Source organism: Mustela erminea, chromosome 18 (genome assembly GCF_009829155.1).
Source record: "Mustela erminea isolate mMusErm1 chromosome 18, mMusErm1.Pri, whole genome shotgun sequence".
NCBI lineage: Eukaryota > Metazoa > Chordata > Mammalia > Carnivora > Mustelidae > Mustela > Mustela erminea.
Window position 1 is genome coordinate 42,106,462 of NC_045631.1, and position 17,929 is coordinate 42,124,390.

The 17,929-nt window shown below is 42.8% G+C and overlaps 2 protein-coding genes across 2 annotated transcripts in view; both read left to right on the plus strand.

Moving 5' to 3' along the window:
- The first annotated feature begins 7,230 nt into the window (after positions 1-7,230).
- On the plus strand, positions 7,231-7,863 carry LOC116577646 (ATP synthase F(0) complex subunit C2, mitochondrial-like). The gene has a single exon (XM_032321185.1). The coding sequence runs from the start codon at positions 7,298-7,300 to the stop codon at positions 7,733-7,735; it is 438 nt and encodes a 145-aa protein (XP_032177076.1). The 5' UTR covers positions 7,231-7,297; the 3' UTR covers positions 7,736-7,863.
- Positions 7,864-13,203: 5,340 nt separating this feature from the next.
- ATP6V0A1 (ATPase H+ transporting V0 subunit a1) overlaps positions 13,204-17,929 on the plus strand; it is a 72,177-nt gene continuing 67,451 nt past the window's right edge. The window contains exon 1 of the mRNA XM_032321174.1: positions 13,204-13,502. The gene's annotated coding sequence lies outside the window, so the exon portion shown is untranslated. The remainder of the gene's footprint in view (positions 13,503-17,929) is intronic.

A 17,929-nucleotide genomic window follows, 5' to 3' on the forward strand; every position in this document is an offset into this window, starting at 1 on the left:
TTAAGTGTTTAGCAGCTGTGCACATTTAAGCAAAAGCATTTAATTGTGAAATCTGGCCCTTTTCCCAGGAAACCATGTTTCCATTTCACAATGTAACACAACAGGAAGAATGTGAACTCTTGTTCGGATATAGATTCCTTGCGCTTCACTCAGATTTCCACATTTTCTTTGTGCTCTGGGTGTGAGAGTCTAGCTGTGCGTTGGTGGAGTGACTCATTTTTCCACCAAGACACATATTTCTATGAATCCCAGAGGCTACCAATTGGTGTGAAAGAGCAGTCAGCACAGACTTGGTTCCTGGATCCATCGTATGACTTAAGAGAGATGATTTAGTTTTTCAATGGGCTTAAGTTGAAAGAAGCAATTAAACTATTCAGATAATTCATGTTCCAAAACCTTTAGTGTTTTCAAGTGGTTATTAAGAGCAGCTATTTGATACTTTAAGGGAATACAAAGGAAATAGAAGCATAATATATGTCTTTTGGGGGTTTAATAATCTCATCGAGGAAATAGATTAGATTAGAGAGAAATGTAGAAAGATCCTCAAATAAGTAGATGATATTAATACACCTTTATATCAAATATATCCATCATTGTTTAGGTGCTCTAGAATAACAGTGATCAAAATGAGAAAAGGCTATCTGGAAAAAGTTTCATTTACAAAATTTTTAAATTATTTAAAATGTATAGAAAAGCTTTTTTTTTTTTTTAGTACAAAAAGATTATTTTTTTCTGAACCATTTGAGAATAAGTTGACAGCTTGATGTCTGATCTCCCAAATACTTGAGTATGTGTTTTCTACAAATAAGGACCTTCTGATACATAACCAGAGTACAACCATCACAGTCAGGAAGTTAGCATAGATGCATATCACCATCTGTTTCTCAGCAGCCTACCAGATTTCATCATCTGTCCCAATAATGACCCAATCTGAGATCAGACTTTTTTTTTTTTTTTTTTAAGATTTTATTTCTTCTTTTGACAGAGACACAGCAAGAGAGGGAACACAAGCCGGGGAAGTGGGAGAGGGAGAAGCAGGCTTCCCACTGAGCAGGGAGTCTGATTTGGGGCTGGATCTCAGGACCCTGGGATCATGACCCGAGCTAAAGGCACACACTTAACAACTGAGCCACCCAGGCACCCCTGAGATCACACTTTAAATTGAGTTGCCCTTCTCTTTAGTCTTCCTCAATTACGGGCATAGTTTCTCATTCTTTCCTTGTCTTTGGTAACTTTGGTCTTTTTGAAGATTACTATGCATTCATTATGTATAATGTTGCTTGATTTGACCTTATCTGATGTCTTCTCATGATGGGATTTAGGATGTTTATCTTTGTCAGGACTGGCACCAAAGGGATGCTGTGTTCTTGTCGTTGGATCCTATCACGTAGCACACAGTTTTGATTTACCAGTTGCTAGAGATGTTAACCTTGATGAGTGGTGAAGGTGATGTCTGGAAGACTTTTCCTGTCTAAAGTTACTCTTTTCCTCTTTGTCATCCATAACTATTTTTGTAGGGGGTTGGACACAAGACGACCTCCCCCTGCACCCCGCCTCCTTTCAACTTTCCAGTTGGAATATCCTGTATTCCAATTTCTCGAAAAGTACAAACTACCACAACTCACCCAATATGAAATAGTTTGAATAGCTCTGTAACAGTTAAATAAATTTAATTTATAACTTAAAATATCATTTAATTAAAGAAGGAAATCTCTGGCTCCAAATGGTTTTAGTAAGAATTCTACCAAACATTTAAAGACTGCAAAGCTCCTGATATACACTTGCCCTAGGGCCCCTGGCTGGCTTAGTTGGTAGAGCATGTGACTCTTGATCTCAGGATCTTGAGTCCCACATTGGGTATAGAGACTAAAAAGGCCAATAATAAGATAAAAAAATAAAATAAAATTTACTTGCCTCACAGGGTTTACTCAAATCTCTTTAATAGCTATACATATTGCCGGAAACTTTAAGGTCCCAAGGTGTGTGTATGTGTGTATGTGTATTTTTTTTTTTTAAATTTGAAAGAGAGAGAGAATAAGTGTGAATGTGTGTGTGCACGTGAAGCAAGGGGCAGAGGGATAGGGAGAGGAAAAAAGAATCCTCAAGCAGACTCTCCACTGAGCTCGGAGCCAGATGCTGAGTTTGGAGCCAGATACTGAGCTCAGTCAGTCTCAAGACCCTGAAATCATGACCTGAGCCAAAATCAAGAGCCAGCAGATTAAGAACTGAGCCGCCTAAGCACCCCCACAAAGCATACATGTATATGTCTATTTATATGGGTGTATATATGTATGTGTATGTATATAATTTTTTTTTAAGATTTTATTTACTGGAGAGAGAGTGAGAGTATGAGCGGGGGGAAGGGGAGGGGCAGAGGGAGAGGGAGAAACAAGACTACCTGCTGAGAAGGAGCCTGATGCAGGACTCTCTTTTTTTTTTAATTTTTTTTTAAGATTTTATTTATTTATTTGACAGGCAGAGATCACAAGTAGGCAGAGAGAGGAAGGGAAGCAGCCTCCCTGCTGAGCAGAGAGCCTGATGCGGGGCTCGATCCCAGCACCCTGGGGTCATGACCTGAGCTGAAGGCAGAGGCTTTAACCCACTGAGCCACCCAGGTGCCCCTTGATGCAGGACTCTTATCTGAGGATTCTGGCATCATGACCTGCCAGAGGCAGATACTTAACCGACTGAGCCACCGAGGTGCCCCAAAGTGTGTGTGTGTGTGTGTGTGTGTGTGTGTGTGTATTTTTAAAGATTTTATTTATTTCACTTGAGAGAGAGGGAGAGAACACAAGCTGGGGGAGCAGCAGAGGGAAAGCGAGAAGCTGACTTCCTGTGGAGCAAGGAGCCAACCAACATGGGGCTCAATTCCAGGACCCCAGGATCATGACCCAAGCCAAAGGCAGAGGCTTAACTGACTGAGCTACCCAGGAGCCCCATCCAAAGTATATTTCTTTAATAGAAATAGTTGTTCGCCTGTATTCAGAATTTCTAAACCTAACAAAAAGAAACGTATAATAAAAAATAGGACTCAAGGCAATATCCAACTGAAGATTCACTTTAGGTATCTTTCTCCTCCTAAGAAAATTTTTCTTCTCTCGGGACGCCTGGGTGGCTCAGTTGGTTGGACGACTGCCTTCGGCTCAGGTCATGATCCCGGAGTCCCGGGATCAAGTCCCGCATCGGGCTCCCAGCTCCATGGGGAGTCTGCTTCTCCCTCTGACCTTCTCCTCACTCATGCTCTCTCTCACTGTCTCTCTCTCAAATAAATAAATTAAAAAAAAAAAAAAAAGAAATAGTTGTTCGCCTGTATTCAGAATTTCTAAACCTAACAAAAAGAAACGTATAATAAAAATAGGACTCAAGGCAATATCCAACTGAAGATTCACTTTAGGTATCTTTCTCCTCCTAAGAAAATTTTTCTTCTCTAAAGACCGTACCCTTGTACATCCTCCCTAAAAATATCCTGCAGGCTCCCTTTCCCACAACTCACTCCTTAAAATATCACCCAAGCCCAGTTAAACACTGCTTTATAAAACAAAACAATTCAATTGTAAAGCATAGCAATCTCTAGCCTTAACCTGAGCCAAAATCAAGAGTCGGATGCTTAACTGACTCTTCTAAAAATATTTATTTAGTAGGGGTGCTTGTCTGGCTCTGTCAGTAGAGCATGCAACTCTTGATCTCTTGATCTTGGCGTCTTGATCTTGGGGTCATTAGGGTCTCCATATTGGGTGTAGTGTTTACTAAAGAAAAATTTATTAAGTATATATTAAAAATCAGGCACTAAGATGGGCAATACAACAGTTCAAATTAAATACATCCCTTGCGGGTGCCTGGGTGACTCAGTGGGTTAAAGCCTCTGCTTTTGGCTCAGGTCATGATCCCAGGGTCCTGGGATCGAGCCCCACATCGGGCTCTCTGCTTGGCAGGGAGCCTGCTTCCCCCTCTCTCTCTGCCTGCCTCTCCGCCTACTTGTGATCTCTTTGTCATATAAATAAATAAAATCTATTTAAAAAATGCATCCCTTGATCCTTGGATCAACCAGATCCTTTCTACTGGATTTTTCCAATGTATTTCTTCACTCTAGGTCTCACCTTTTTTCCAAGTCACTGGAAACCCAATACAAAACATTTACTGGATTGTCTACTTCAGAAATCTCCTTGAACCAGTTTCTTGTTTCTCTGGCAAGTATTTTGGGCCTAACGTCACAGAGTCTCTTCTCTGACCTATGTCAATCAGTCCTTTCCCTTCATCCCAAGTTTTCTTTCTTTCTTAAAGATTTTATTTACTTATTTGACAGAGAAAGACAATGAGAGGGAGAATACAAGCTGGGGAGAGGGAGAAGCAGGCCTCCCGTTGAGCAGGGAGCCCTATGCGGGGCTTGATCCCAGGACCCTGGGATCATGACCTGTGCTGAGGGGATGCGCCCCCCCATCTCAGGTTTTCTCAATTAAATTTTTTTAAAATTGAGGAACAGTTGACACACAATGTTGCATTAGTTTCAGGTGTATAACATTGTGATTCACAACTACATGTTGTGCTGTGCTCAGCAAAGTTTAGCTACCATCTGCCACCATAAAATGCTATTACAATACCATTGACTATATTTCCAATGCTGTACCTTTTATCCTCATGACTCATTTATTCTATAACTAGAAGCCTCTGTGTCTTGCTCCCCTTCACTCGTTTTGCCCATTCCTCCACTCCGCTCTCTCTAGCAGTCATCAGTTTGTTCTTTGTTTTTATGGTTCTGTTTCTGCTTTTTGGTCATTTGCTTATCTGCTTTGTTTTTTAGATTCCACATTTGGTGAAACAATATGGTTTGTCTTTCTCTGAAAATTTCATTTCATTTAAAAGCTTTTTTCTGGGGCGCCTGGGTGGCTCAGTGGGTTAAAGCCTCTGCCTTCGGCTCAGGTCGTGATCCCAGAGTCCTGGGATCGAGCCCCGCATCAGACTCTCTGCTCGGCAGGGAGCCTGCTTCCTCCTCTCTCTCTCTCTGCCTGCCTCTCTGCCTACTTGTAATCTCTGCCTGTCAAATAAATAAATAAAATCTTTAAAAATAAATAAAAAAATAAAAGCTTTTTTCCGTGGCATTCTTAACTTCCACAAGTTAAGCGTTCCTTCCCTTATGTGTTGGTCACAAGTCTTGAGGGTTACATAAAATGTCACATGCCTTAGGCTCATTAATATCTCCTTGTGGATGTAATCACTAGCAGATCTAAGGGAAGCTGACATTCCTTGAACTTCAAAGGAAGCCTCTAAAGCTATTATGAAGAGATTTTTACTTTTTACCCAAAGGCTTTTATTTTAAACATTGACGGGCTTTGAAAGTAAAAGCAGAGTGTTATTTTAGAGAACTCGGGGTGAAGAGGAATTACTTCTGTGGAAACACATTGCTAATCATCATTTTCAAGAATGATGGTCAAACATGATTACAAGTCACCTGAAAGTCGTGGCAGGGGAATCCTCTCATCAACACTAAAGTCAGTTCCTGGGCCTCCTGGCTGTCTCAGTCAGTGGAACACAGGATGCTTGATCTGGGGTTGTAAGTTCAAGCCCCATGTTGGGCATAGAGCTTACTTAAAATAGATAAATAAATAAAATCAGTTCCTTGGTAGAACTAGAGTTCATTTTTACATAGAAGGGGAAAACAAAAAATGATTTTACTAGATGCAAACCATCATTAAACCGAGTGACTATCATCTCAAAGAAATGTAGGCAAGCAAAAGTAAAATTTTAAATCGCAATTTTGCTGTTTGCTGCCAACTACTTGCAGGTGAACAGTTGGAAAAATTGAGGGGGTAAAGGAAAAACATTTATTTTAGTCATTCTACTATAGTGACAGGTTTTTTAAAAAAGGATTTTATCTATTTTGAGAGAGAGAGAGCATGAGAGGGGAGAAGGTCAGAGGGAGAAGCAGACTCCCCATTAAGCGGGGAGCCTGATGCGGGACTCGATCCTAGGACTCCAGGATCATGACCTGAGCCAAAGGCAGTCATTTAACCAACTGAGCCACCCAGGTGCCTGTATAGTGACAAGTCTTAAAACTTTTTGAGATTCTGTTAGACCACTGCCTCTGTTGTCTACTTTGTCTGGGTAGTGAAGAACTAATTTCTACAATTTTTGTTGAAACATTTTCCCAAATGCTAAGGAGTAGCTCAGTTTAGGCTCCCAGAATTGTATTACCTGCTAAGTCTCCTACAAATCTGTTCCCATCTTCCAGATCTGTGTGATAACAGCATTTTATACTTGGTCTTGTTGGACCTATGCTGTGCTTGTTCAATGAAAGAAAGGCTTGAGCACAACCTAGAAGATTCTTCTTGTCTCCTTTCTTTACTCCAGAAGCATACAGATAATTAGAGATAAAAACACAAATGCCTGATTTTTCTGGATCAAAGTTGTCTATCGGTTTTGGGCTAAGTTAATCTATTTGCTTACTATGATGAAAACAAATTCTGATTTTGGTCTAAAATATTAGTACTGTTTCTCTTCAATTTTATTAGCCTTTGTTTCCTCCTCTAAACAAAATTCTATCCGTCCCTCAAAGCCCACCTTGAATATCATGTCCTCTTAAAGGCTTCTCTAGGGCCAATAATAGCTCTGAGCTTTCATAACCTTCTGTTCTAACCTCTGCTGTATTACATATGCTATATTACAGTTAGTTGTTTGTCTGTCTCCCCTGATGGACGAGTGATTTCCTTGCTCATCTTTGCATTTCCATCTTCTAGCTTTATGCCCCATATAAAGTACATATAAAGTATGGACTTAGTGAGTGTTTGCTGAAAGAATCATGGAGGTTTGATGACTGAAAGCTATTTATAAAAGTATTCTTGGGGCGCCTGGATGGCTCAGTCAATTAAGCGTCTAACTCTGATTTCAGCTCAGATCAAGCCCCATGTCCTGCTCAGTGTGGAGCCTGGTTGTCTCTGTCTCTGCTCCTTCCTCCCTCCTTCCCCCCAATGCTCTCACTCTTTCTCTAAAATAAATAAATACATACATAAAATCATTTTTTTAAGATTTTATTTATTTATTTGACAGATAGAGATCACAAGTAGGCAGAGAGGCAGGCTGAGAGAGAGGAGGAAGCAGACTCCCTGCTAAGCAGAGAGCCTGATGCGGGGCTCGATCCCAGGACCTTGAGACCATGACCTGAGCCGAAGGCAGAGGCTTTAACCCACTGAGCCACCCAGGCGCCCCCATAAAATCATTTTAAAAAAATATTCTTCCCCCCCGCCCTCTCTGTCTCCTCGGCCCTGGGAGCAGCTCTCCTGCCACAGCCCCTCATTCCCTGAAAATGTACGCCTGTGCAAAGTTCGTCTCCACCCCATTCTTGGTCAGGAGCACCTCTCAGCTGTTGAGCCGATCACTGTCTGCAGTGGTGCTAAAACCACCCGAGACACTGACAGATGAGGCACCTTATAAGGGCCTCAGCATCTTGGCAGCCCCACGTCCCCTGACCTCACTTATTCCCAGCCGAAGCTTCCAAACTGGCGCCATTTCAAGGGACATCGATACAGCAGCCAAGTTCATTGGGGCTGGGGCTGCCACGGTAGGGGTGGCTGGTTCTGGGGCTGGAATTGGGACTGTGTTTGGGAGCCTCATCATTGGTTATGCCAGGAATCCCTCTCTGAAGCAACAGCTCTTCTCCTACGCCATTCTGGGCTTTGCCCTCTCGGAGGCCATGGGGCTCTTTTGCCTGATGGTGGCCTTTCTCATCCTCTTCGCCATGTGAAGGAGCCGTCTCCACCTCCCATAGGTCTTTCTCCCGTGTCTCGTCTGCCCTGTATAATCCTTTTCCTATACCTCCCCAGGCAGCCTGGGGAAAGTGGTTGGCTCAGGGTTTGACAGAGGGAAGACAAATACTGTATTAATAAGAAAAAAAAAATATTCTTCAAGTATAGTGCTTGGTGGTCTGTCTTCTATTTCCCTTTCCCTCGCTTCTGAAGAGAACATTCCCCACACTCATGGCAGGGATTTTGTGCTCAGTAGTTCGGAGGTCCCCAGACCAACTCCAAAATGTGAAAAAAGGTGTGGAGTCTCTCGTTTGTACAGATTGAATTCGTCATAAATTTACCAAGTCAAGAATTCCAGTATTTCAGCCTTCAGGGATGCCTGGGTGGCTCAGTCGGTTAAGCATCTGCCTTCAGCTCAGGTCATAATCACAGGATCCTGGGACCAAGCCCCGCATCAGGCTTCCTGCTCAGCAGAGAGCCTGCTTCTCCCTCTACCTGCCTCTCCCCTGCTTATTCTCTTTCTTTCTGATAAATAATAATATATAAAATCTAAAAAAATTAAAAAGATGCTTGGATTAGAAAAAACATACTCCTCAAGGTCCCAAGAATATCCCTTCAGTGAATGCAAAACTGTAAGTGGTTCAACATTTGATAAGAATCAAGCCTCTCATGGGGGCGCTTGGGTGGCTCCGTGGGTTAAAGCCTCTGCCTTCGGCTCAGGTCCGAAGGTTCCCAGGGTTCCCAGGGTTCTGGGTTCGAGCCTTCATTGGGCTCTCTGCTCAGCAGGGATCCTGCTTCCCCTCCTCTCTCTGTGCCTGCCTCTCTTCCTACTTGTGATCTCTGTCTGTCAAGTAAATAAATAAAATCTTAAAAAAAAAAAAAAAAAAAAAAAAAGGAATCAAGCCCCTGAGGTTGCCACAAGGACTTCTAGCAGAAAAGGACCTGTCTAAAGGTGCCTCAGGGCCGCTGGGGAATCAGTAGATCAGGCAGCAGTAAAGTCCTAATTGCAGAGCAATTTCACATTAAAAAAATGTAAATCATTTTTATTTAAAGATAAGAGAAGTGGGACACCTGGGTGGCTTAGTCAGTTAAGTGTCTGTCTTTGGCTCAGGTCATGATCTCAGGGTCCTGGGATTGAGCCTCACTTTGGACTCCCTACTCAGTGGGGAGCCTGCTTCTCCCTCTCCTACCCTCTGGTCTTCTCTCTTGCTACATTTGTCTCTCAAATAATTAAATAAAATCTTTAGGAAAAAACAAAGATAGGAAGTGTTCTCATTAAAACACACACATATACAGATATACATACATATATATATATATATATATGTATTTATTAACATATAATGTACTATTTGCCCCAAGGGTACAGGTCTGTGAATCATCAGGCTTACACATTTCACAACACTCACCATAGCACATACCCTCCCCAATGTCCATAACCCCACCACCCTCTCCCTACCCCGCCCCAGCAACCCTCAGTTTGTGAGATTAAGAGTCTCTTATGGTTTTTCTCCCTCCCAATCCCATCTTGTTTCATTTTTTTCCTTCCCTACCCCCCACAACCCCCTACTCTGCCTCTCAAATTCCTCATATCAGAGAGGTCATAAGATAATTGTCTTTCTCTGATTGACTTGTTTCGCTCAGCATAATACCCTCTAGTTCCATCCACATCTTTGCAAATGGCAAGATTTCATTTCTTTTGATGGCTGCATAGTATTCCATTGTGTGTGTGTGTGTGTGTGTGTGTGTGTGTGTGTGTGTGTATCACATCTATATCTTCTTTATCCTTTCATCTGTTGATGGACATCTAGGCTTTTTCCATAGTTTGGCTGTTGTGTACATTGCTGCTATAAACACGTGCCCCTTCAGATCACTACATCTGTATCTTTAGAGTAAATACTCAGTAGTATGATTGCTGGATCCTAGAGTAGTTTTATTTTCAACTTTTTGAGGAACCTCCATACTGTTTTCCAGAGTGGCTGCACCAGCTTGCATTTGCACCAACAGTGTAGGAGGGTTCCCCTTTCTCTGCCTCCTCGCCAATCTCTGTCATTTTCTGACTTGTTAATTTTAGCCATTCTGACTGCTGTGAGGTAGAATCTCTTTGTGGTTTTGATTTGTATTTCCCTGATGCCGGGTGAGGTTGAGCACTTTTTCGTGTGTCTGTTGGCCATCTGGATATCTTCTTTGCAGAAATGTCATGTCTTCTGCCCATTTCTTTCTTTTCTTTTCTTTTTTTTTTTTTTTAAGATTATTTATTTATTTATTTATTTATTTGACACAGAGAGAAAGATCACAAGTAGGCAGAGAGGCAGGCAGAGAGAGAGAGGGGAAGCAGGCTCTCTGCTGAGCATAGAGCCTAATGCAGGGCTTGATCCCAAGACGCTGGATCTCAGGACTTGAGCAGGAGGCAGAGGCTTAACCCACTGAGCCACCCAGGTGCCCCTTCTGCCCATTTCTTGATTGGATTATTTGTTCTTTGGGTGTTGAGTTTGCTAAGTTCTTTACATTTTTTGGATATTGGCCCTTTATCTGATATGTCATTTGTGAATATCTTCTCCCATTCTATCAGTTTTCTTTTGGTTTTGTTGATCAGTCCTCTTCACTAGCTAAAATTTTAAAAATAAATAAATTTTTAAAATATTCTTAAAAAGTATTTAAAGTGTTTTCCTCGTAAGTATGCTTTGATGTAGAGTAACTTTGAGAACTGTAGATGGAATGCAAACGTTAGCGCTCCTGTGCTAAACCTGGTGATCCTACAGTTGGCCCTGACTCCACACACATTTTCTGATTTTTAGCTTCTCCTCTGAACCCTTCCCAGCTGTCTCTCATATGTTACAAAAATAGAAGAATCTGTCACTGACGCTATTACACTTTATGTTAGAATTCAAATAAAAACTTTAAACATTAAAAAAAAAGGAAAAAAGAATCTGTCACAAGTTCTTCTCCCAGATAATGAAGCCCATAAAATAAAGGGGATAAGGTGTAATCATATTCCTTTTTGTCTGTTAACCTGTTCATTGATAGTAGATTTCTATTAGGAGGCTCCCATTTCTTTCAGAATCATCCATCTGTTCATTCATTCATTCAAGAAATAGTACTTATGGGGCGCCTGGGTGGCTCAGTGGGTTAAGCCGCTGCCTTCGGCTCAGGTCATGATCTCAGGGTCCTGGGATCGAGTCCCGCATCGGGCTCTCTGCTCAGCAGGGAGCCTGCTTCCTTCTCTCTCTCTCTCTGCCTGCCTCTCAGTGTACTTGTAATCTCTCTCTGTCAAATAAATAAATAAAATCTTTAAAAAAAAAAATAGTACTTACTATTGAATGAGTAGGCCCAAAGCTAGGGGTAGAAAAGGAATTTATAATTTGGCGATAGAAGAGAAAAAAAGTCAGGAAGAAAGTACTGTGTTTTCTTTTTCTTTTCCTCTCTCTCTCTCTCTTTTTTTTTTTTTTTAACGATTTATTTATTTTAGAAAGAGAGAGCATAGGGAGGTACAGGGGAAGAGGGAGAGAGAAACTTTAGCTGACTCCTCACTAAGCTCAGAGCCCAAGACAGGGCTCAGTCTCACGCCCCTGAGGTCAGGACCTGAGCCAAAACCAAGAGTCAGAAGCTCAACCAATTGCACCACGAGGGACCCCAGTACTGTGTTTTCTAAAGGAGATAGGATAAGCCCATGAGAGTCTCAATGAGGAAAATGAAGATCAAGAAGGTGAACCAGCTTGCTCAAGTTCACACACCTTGTAATTGTTAGAGCTGAGATTTCTCTTACATTTGATATTGGAATGAATGGAGGATCTGAGATTCAAGCCTAGTTCAGGACGGTACTGAAGCCTGTGGTCTACTACACTACCCGATGCTGCTTCCCATTGGTTCCTGCTTTAGTATCTGAGAGAGGCTAACAGACCTGTATAGGTTATTAGCAATGAAGATAAAAAGGATAAGTGGGTAGAGGCAAGAAATGCAGGACACATAACTAACATAATTAACATGACATGGCAACTGATTAAATGTGGAGGGAGAAAGAATGGAATTAGCTTAAGTTCCAAGCTTAAGCTTAGAACTTGGGTAACTAGGAAAACAATAATGCCATTAACAGGATTAATGATCTGAGGGGAAGGGCGAGTTTTTATTCAGTGAGAGCATAATCCTTAAAAACTCTGCTTTCAGGCACCTGAGTGGCTCATTTGGTTAAGCCTGTGCCAGAGGCTCCAGTGGTCACGGTCTTGGGGTCCTGGGATATGTCATGGTCTTGGGGTCTTGGGATAGAGCCTCGAGTTGGGCTCCCTGCTCAGCAGGGAGTCTTCTTCATCTCCCTCTCTCCCTCTCAAATAAATAAAATCCTTAAAAAAAAAAAAAAAAAAACCCTGCTCTCATATCACCTCCTCAATGTAAACTTTTCTGAGATTCTCTGGTCCATTATACAGTATTTTGTGTATCAACAGCAACAGTCATGATAATGATGATAATTAGCAATTTTTTAAAAATATTTTATTTATTTATTTGACAGAGATCACAAGTAGGCAGAGAGGCAGGCAGAGAGAGAGCGGGTGTGGGGCAGCGGGGGGGAAGCAGGCTCCCACTGAGCCACCCAGGCACCCCTAGTTAGCAGTTTTTTAATACAGACTGAGTGCCAAACATGTACTAAAGTTCCTTTTATTCCTCCCAATAACCATATGAGGAAAGTATCATTATTAACCCCACTTTACAGAGGAGGGAACAGGGGCTTAGAGAGTCTGAAGGTTATAGATATTAAACTCAGATTGGACTCAGAGACAGCACTCTGTAGACAGTACAACAGAGGAACACTAGAAATCTGTACAACAGTGCAGTACTTAGCACAGGAAATGGGCCATTCTGCCTGGGTTTGAATCCTGCTCTACCCTTTACTTGCTGAGCAACTTTGGGCAAATTATTGAGCCTCAGTTTCACCACATCATCTATTTTTTTAAAAAAAGATTTTACTTAGGGCGCCTGGGTGGCTCAGTTGTTAGGCCTCTGCCTTTGGCTGAGGTCATGATCGGGGTCCTGTGATCGAGCCCTACATGGGGCTCCCCCAGCTTGTGTTCCCTCTCTATCAAATAAATAAAAAGAAAATCTTAAAAAAAAAAAGATTTTGATTTATTTTTAAAGAAATACTTGTTTAAGTGATCTCTACACCCAACGTGGGGCTTAAACTCATGACCCTGAGATCAAGACTCGCGTGCTCTACTGACTGAGCCAGTGAGGTGCCCCACACCATATCATGTATTATATGGGAATAATACTAGTATCTTCCTTCTAGTATTGTTATGAAAATTAAATGAATTTATATTTATAAAGCACTTAGAAAAGTGCCTGTCACATAGTAAGTATGAGTCATTGCACTCATCTCTGTCTCTCTCTTATAATTATTGAAACTTTCTCACTGAACTGTAAAATAGGAAGTGGGTCTATTTCATTTTTCCTATCCCCAGCAGTTAGTACCATGTTTGCCACATGTTAGGCCCTCAGTAAGCATTTGTTGCCTGAATGGCATTATTCAGGCTGTTTGAAATTCCATCTGGAAGACTTGGAGAAGGGAGGTGGATGGAAAAATCGGTGTGAGTCCCATACATAGACATTTACACCCGACAAGAAGCAGGACTGCTAAGGAAGAGAGCATGGAGGGAATGAGAACACTGAACACTGGAGAAAGATTGATGGCAGGAGATAAAAGGAGCCAGAAAATGAACTCTTGAGAGGATATACTTTCAAGGAAACCATGAAAAAACAGAGTTCAAGGGGATTGAGGTGAGTCCAGATGAAAGCCTGTCTTAAAACTGGAGTACCAAAAATTTGTGGTTAGCAAGTTGACTCTGAGGTTTAAAAGAAAGGCGGGGGGGGGGGGGTGTATTGTTTTGTTTTTAAATCTCAGAGGAAGGAAATGGTAGTCATTGTGTAATAGTTTTCTGAAACTTGGCAGGCTTTCAAGTGTGGGTCTCTATCTGTCCTGCCAGGAAAAATTGAGACAGCTAGGGGACATTTAAGATCACAGGGAAGGGGAGGGTTTAGGCTTCTTCGAGGAGGTGCTACTTCTCAACTAAATCGTAATGGAGTCAAGTTATATCTTCACTCACAACAGGAGATAGAAAATTTAAATAAAATGTCCATTTTTATCCTTCATTATTTTGTTTAGGCTGGTAAAGCAGGATTGATAATGTTTTTGCTGGGTGGACAAAATTATCGGCATCAAGTTTTTATCTGAAGTATCTCCCTCATTACACTTGAATCTCAATAGGGTTCCACCATCCACTGAGCCTGAAAAACCGGTTTTCCAAGTTTTTCCTGACACAGCTCTGGTTACTGACAAACGATTTGGGATCCATACTCCTCCTTATGGAGTTGATACCAGTGTTTGAGAAGGATGTTTTTATAAATAGTAGGTAACACTGATGTGGGAAATGTTAGGGTTTGGAGCTGATGTCCCAGGAAGAATTCTTGAGATGTCTTTGGTGCAAAATGGTGATTTTATTAAAGCATGGGGACAGGATCTGTGGACCCAAAGAGCTGCACTGGGGTCCTGAGAAGTGGCCCATTATTTACTTCCAAGTTGGGAAGGGGTTAGGGATAGGGTTAAGTCTTTAAGGAATTTGAAAGGACCTTTGAGGGGATTAGGAAAAAGTCGTTTATTACCGTCTAAAAAACCATAGTCATGAGACCCTTCAGATGTATACTGGTGGGTCATATGCTTGGCGGATGATTGCCAACATGTATCTCTGGGGGTAGAGAGCAAAGAATTTTCCAAAGGAACTTTTATATGTTAAAGTAGACTTACAGGATCCTGGGGGTCCAGCTGAGATTACCTTTTGCCCTTAGCAAGGTGTTAACATTGAGGGAGCTAAAACAAGCAAGGAGCTACAACAAGCAAACAAAAGTCGAGGCAGCTGAGTTCCTAAAGCAATGCCCCTCTGTCTGTCTCAGGGACTTGTCAGTGGGTTGTAGCTAGTAAGGAAATTAGTTTTTCTTTTGCCTTTGTTTCCCACACTAGCGTCACTTTTGCGGTTTGATTTGTTTTTAAGATTTTATTTATTTGAGAGAGAGAACAAGCAGGGGTGGGAGGCAGAGGGAGAAACAGGCTGTCTGGGGAGCAGGGAGCCCAACATGGGGCTCCATCCCGGGACCCTGGGATCATGACCTTCTCTGAAAGCAAACGCTTAGCCAACTTAGCCACCCAGATGCTCCACTTTTGCCGTTTAAAAAGTTACTCTTTAAAAACTTTTGAGGAATAGAAAACCCTTACGTGGTCAAACGGGCCTGCAGGAATCCACCGAACAAGATAAAAATGTACTGTCACTACATAGGGTCTTATGGGGATTTCCCCACTAACTGGAGAAAAACAGACCCTGAACGCTTGCTAAAGGGACTTAGCCAAGCACCTTCCTAAAAAGGGCTTTTCCATACTTAAGTGAAAGAGCCCCTGTTCAAGGTTCTACTTCGATCTTAGAAAGGCCTTGCTCACTCGAAGGCTTAAATGTTCTCTGTAAAATAAGGAAAAAGCGTGCGTGTGTAATGTAGAGAAGACTGGACTGTAAGCGCTTTTAATAAGCTCTCTTCCAGCTTTCAGGCCATTTCATAATGTCTCCCCTTCCTTGATGTGACTTTCCTCAAGGAAGTTGTGAATTAATCGGCAAGCAGACAGCCCAGCCTCGAGGGTAAGTGACAGGGAGAAGAGATTCTGAAGGGAATATGAGTGGAGGTCCTCGAGCACCCGCACCAGCAGCCCCTGAAAGACCTGCGGATCCCCTTACCCAAGAATCCAACACTGCCACTGGATGCAAACAGCAAGAGGTTTATTGTCACGCAGGAACCGGCGGGTGGTCGGTAGCTCCGGCTAACCGAACACACCGACCGGAGTGAAGCGGGGTCTTTTAGAGGAAGGTACAAGCAAGTTTTGGGTGGGGTGCAACTGATTGGTGGACAGTTTGAACTTTTGAAAAAGGCATACTTGGGTTTTGCTGATTGGCTCTGAGGATCCGCGCCCGCGAAGAGAGAGGCGGGAAGGGGGAACAGGCTGATTGGTTCTGAGGGCCCACGCGCGGGAGGAGAGAGGCGGGAAGGGGGAACAAGAAGGGGGAAGGTAGGAGTGCCATCATGGCGTTTCTATAAGCTAGGCAGTTACAGAAGGGAAAAAGAGCAATTAATAATTAATAACCTAATCTATGCCTAAAAGCCAGCGGTTCACAGAAAAGCAAACAAGCGGTTAGTTATCCTATCTATCTTCTAAGGGAGGGGCTTTCCAGGGCAGGGGTCTTTCATTCCCCCCTTTTTCTTTATCATGGATAGAATCTTATATCCATTCGTCTTGTTTCTGCTCTAAGCTTGTCTGGGACTCTGATCGTTTTAAAAGTTGATATTGTTGTGTTAGTACCATTGTCTGAATTATGGACAAGCGGTCTTTAGTGAAGTAGACAAGCCTATTTATGATGCAAGGGCCAACTGATAGAATCAGCAATAAGATGATAAGGGGCCCCATGAGGGTGGATATTAAGGTTGTGAACCAAGGGGAACGGGTGAACCAACTTTCAAACCAGCCCTGTTGGGATTCAAAATCTCTTTTTCTTTGGGCTAATCTTTCTCTTAGCTTGTCCATTGTTTCTCTGACTACCCCGGTATGGTCGGCATAAAAACAGCATTCTTCTCTTAAGGCTGCACATAATCCTCCTTCTTTTAAAAATAAGAGGTCTAGTCCTCTCCTGTTCTGTAGTACAACCTCTGATAAGGAAGTCAAGGACTTTTCTAAGGCTGTGATTGATTTTTCTATGGCCTCAAGGTCAGCGTTCATAGCAACCTGTAACTGCATGAGCTGATTACCTTGGACTAAAGCGGAAGCTCCTGTTCCAATACCTGCTGTTATTCTCCCGATGCCCAACAGCAAGGCTATAGTAAGAGTCATGGGCTCCCTCCGGTATCGAGACCTTTGCTTTTGCTCAAAGAAGTCAAGGACAAAGCTCGAACTGTGGTAAGTCACCTTGGGCCAAAGTTGAACTAATATGCAATAGTCTGCAGTGACATTTAAAGTTTGGGCAGCAACACAAGGGGTCAAGCTGGTGCTACAAGCCCAATATGTCCCGTTGGGTGCTGCTAGATAATAATTACCAGGAGAGATATTCCGGATGATGGTGTTGCATAGTGCCTGATGGGAAGTGGGCACGGGGCCTAAGCATAGTCCCTGACCAGATACTTCAGAAAGGGTAAGTCTATGTCCCTGGGAGTTGCAAGTAACTGGGGGATCTGTGTGGGTGGTATAATTAGTGACAATGGCTATCCCCTCGTAGTAGGGGGGGCTTGAAACCAAACAGAGCCAACAGTCTTCAGTAGATTCAGGATTAGAATAATTGAGGGCCGTATATGTTCCTAAAATTAAATTGAAAAGCCGGTCCCCAGTTCCGACAAGCGGAGTCTCTAATGTTAGGGGTTTTTGGCTTGGGCTAGCAGCGGGGGGTGAAAAGGGTGTGGAAGTCCCTTTAGAAGTTCCTATTCTATGCTTTGAGATGGGCGTTGGATGGGGATGTATGGGAGGTTGGCGGGCGGGACCTGGCGGAACTGGAGGGCGCCGGGGTTTAGAGGGTTTTTGGTTTGGCAGAACAAAATTTGGCCCTACGGGGTAAGTTTGGGGATTTTCTATTTTTAATTTGATGATAATGATGGATCCTGCATGTCCTCCGTATTTGTAGAACACCATTCCCCATCGTTTTCCCTGAACCCAGTTGTCAATCTTCTCCCGTTTTCCCTGGTCAGTGAACTGAACTCGGATCCTGTCTGAGTCTTGAGGGGAACAAGGACCTCGGGGGAGAGGAACAGCCGCCCATTTAGGCTTTCCTCGATTAACAAAGGCCAATCGTATAGAATCTGATCGTGAAACTGCCCACTTCCAATCCCCATCATTAGAGGTGACACAAGCCCAACTCTTACAGAAGGAATGTTGAACCCCCCCACAACGTGGGTACTTTTTGGCTTGTAGGTCTAGGGGCAGCATTCTCGGTGTGGGTCCGATAGGTCCCGGGCAGGCATAGAATCCATAGCTACGGGCTAAATTGGGTGCTGTGGACCTGTAAGCAGAGTTGATGTCTCGGAAACAGAAGGTCAAGTCTGGCCATCAATTACCAGGCGTATGTAGGCCCGTTGTGGAATTGACAACTTCTCCCGTCTGAGAGAAGATCTGCCAAGTTAACTGTTTG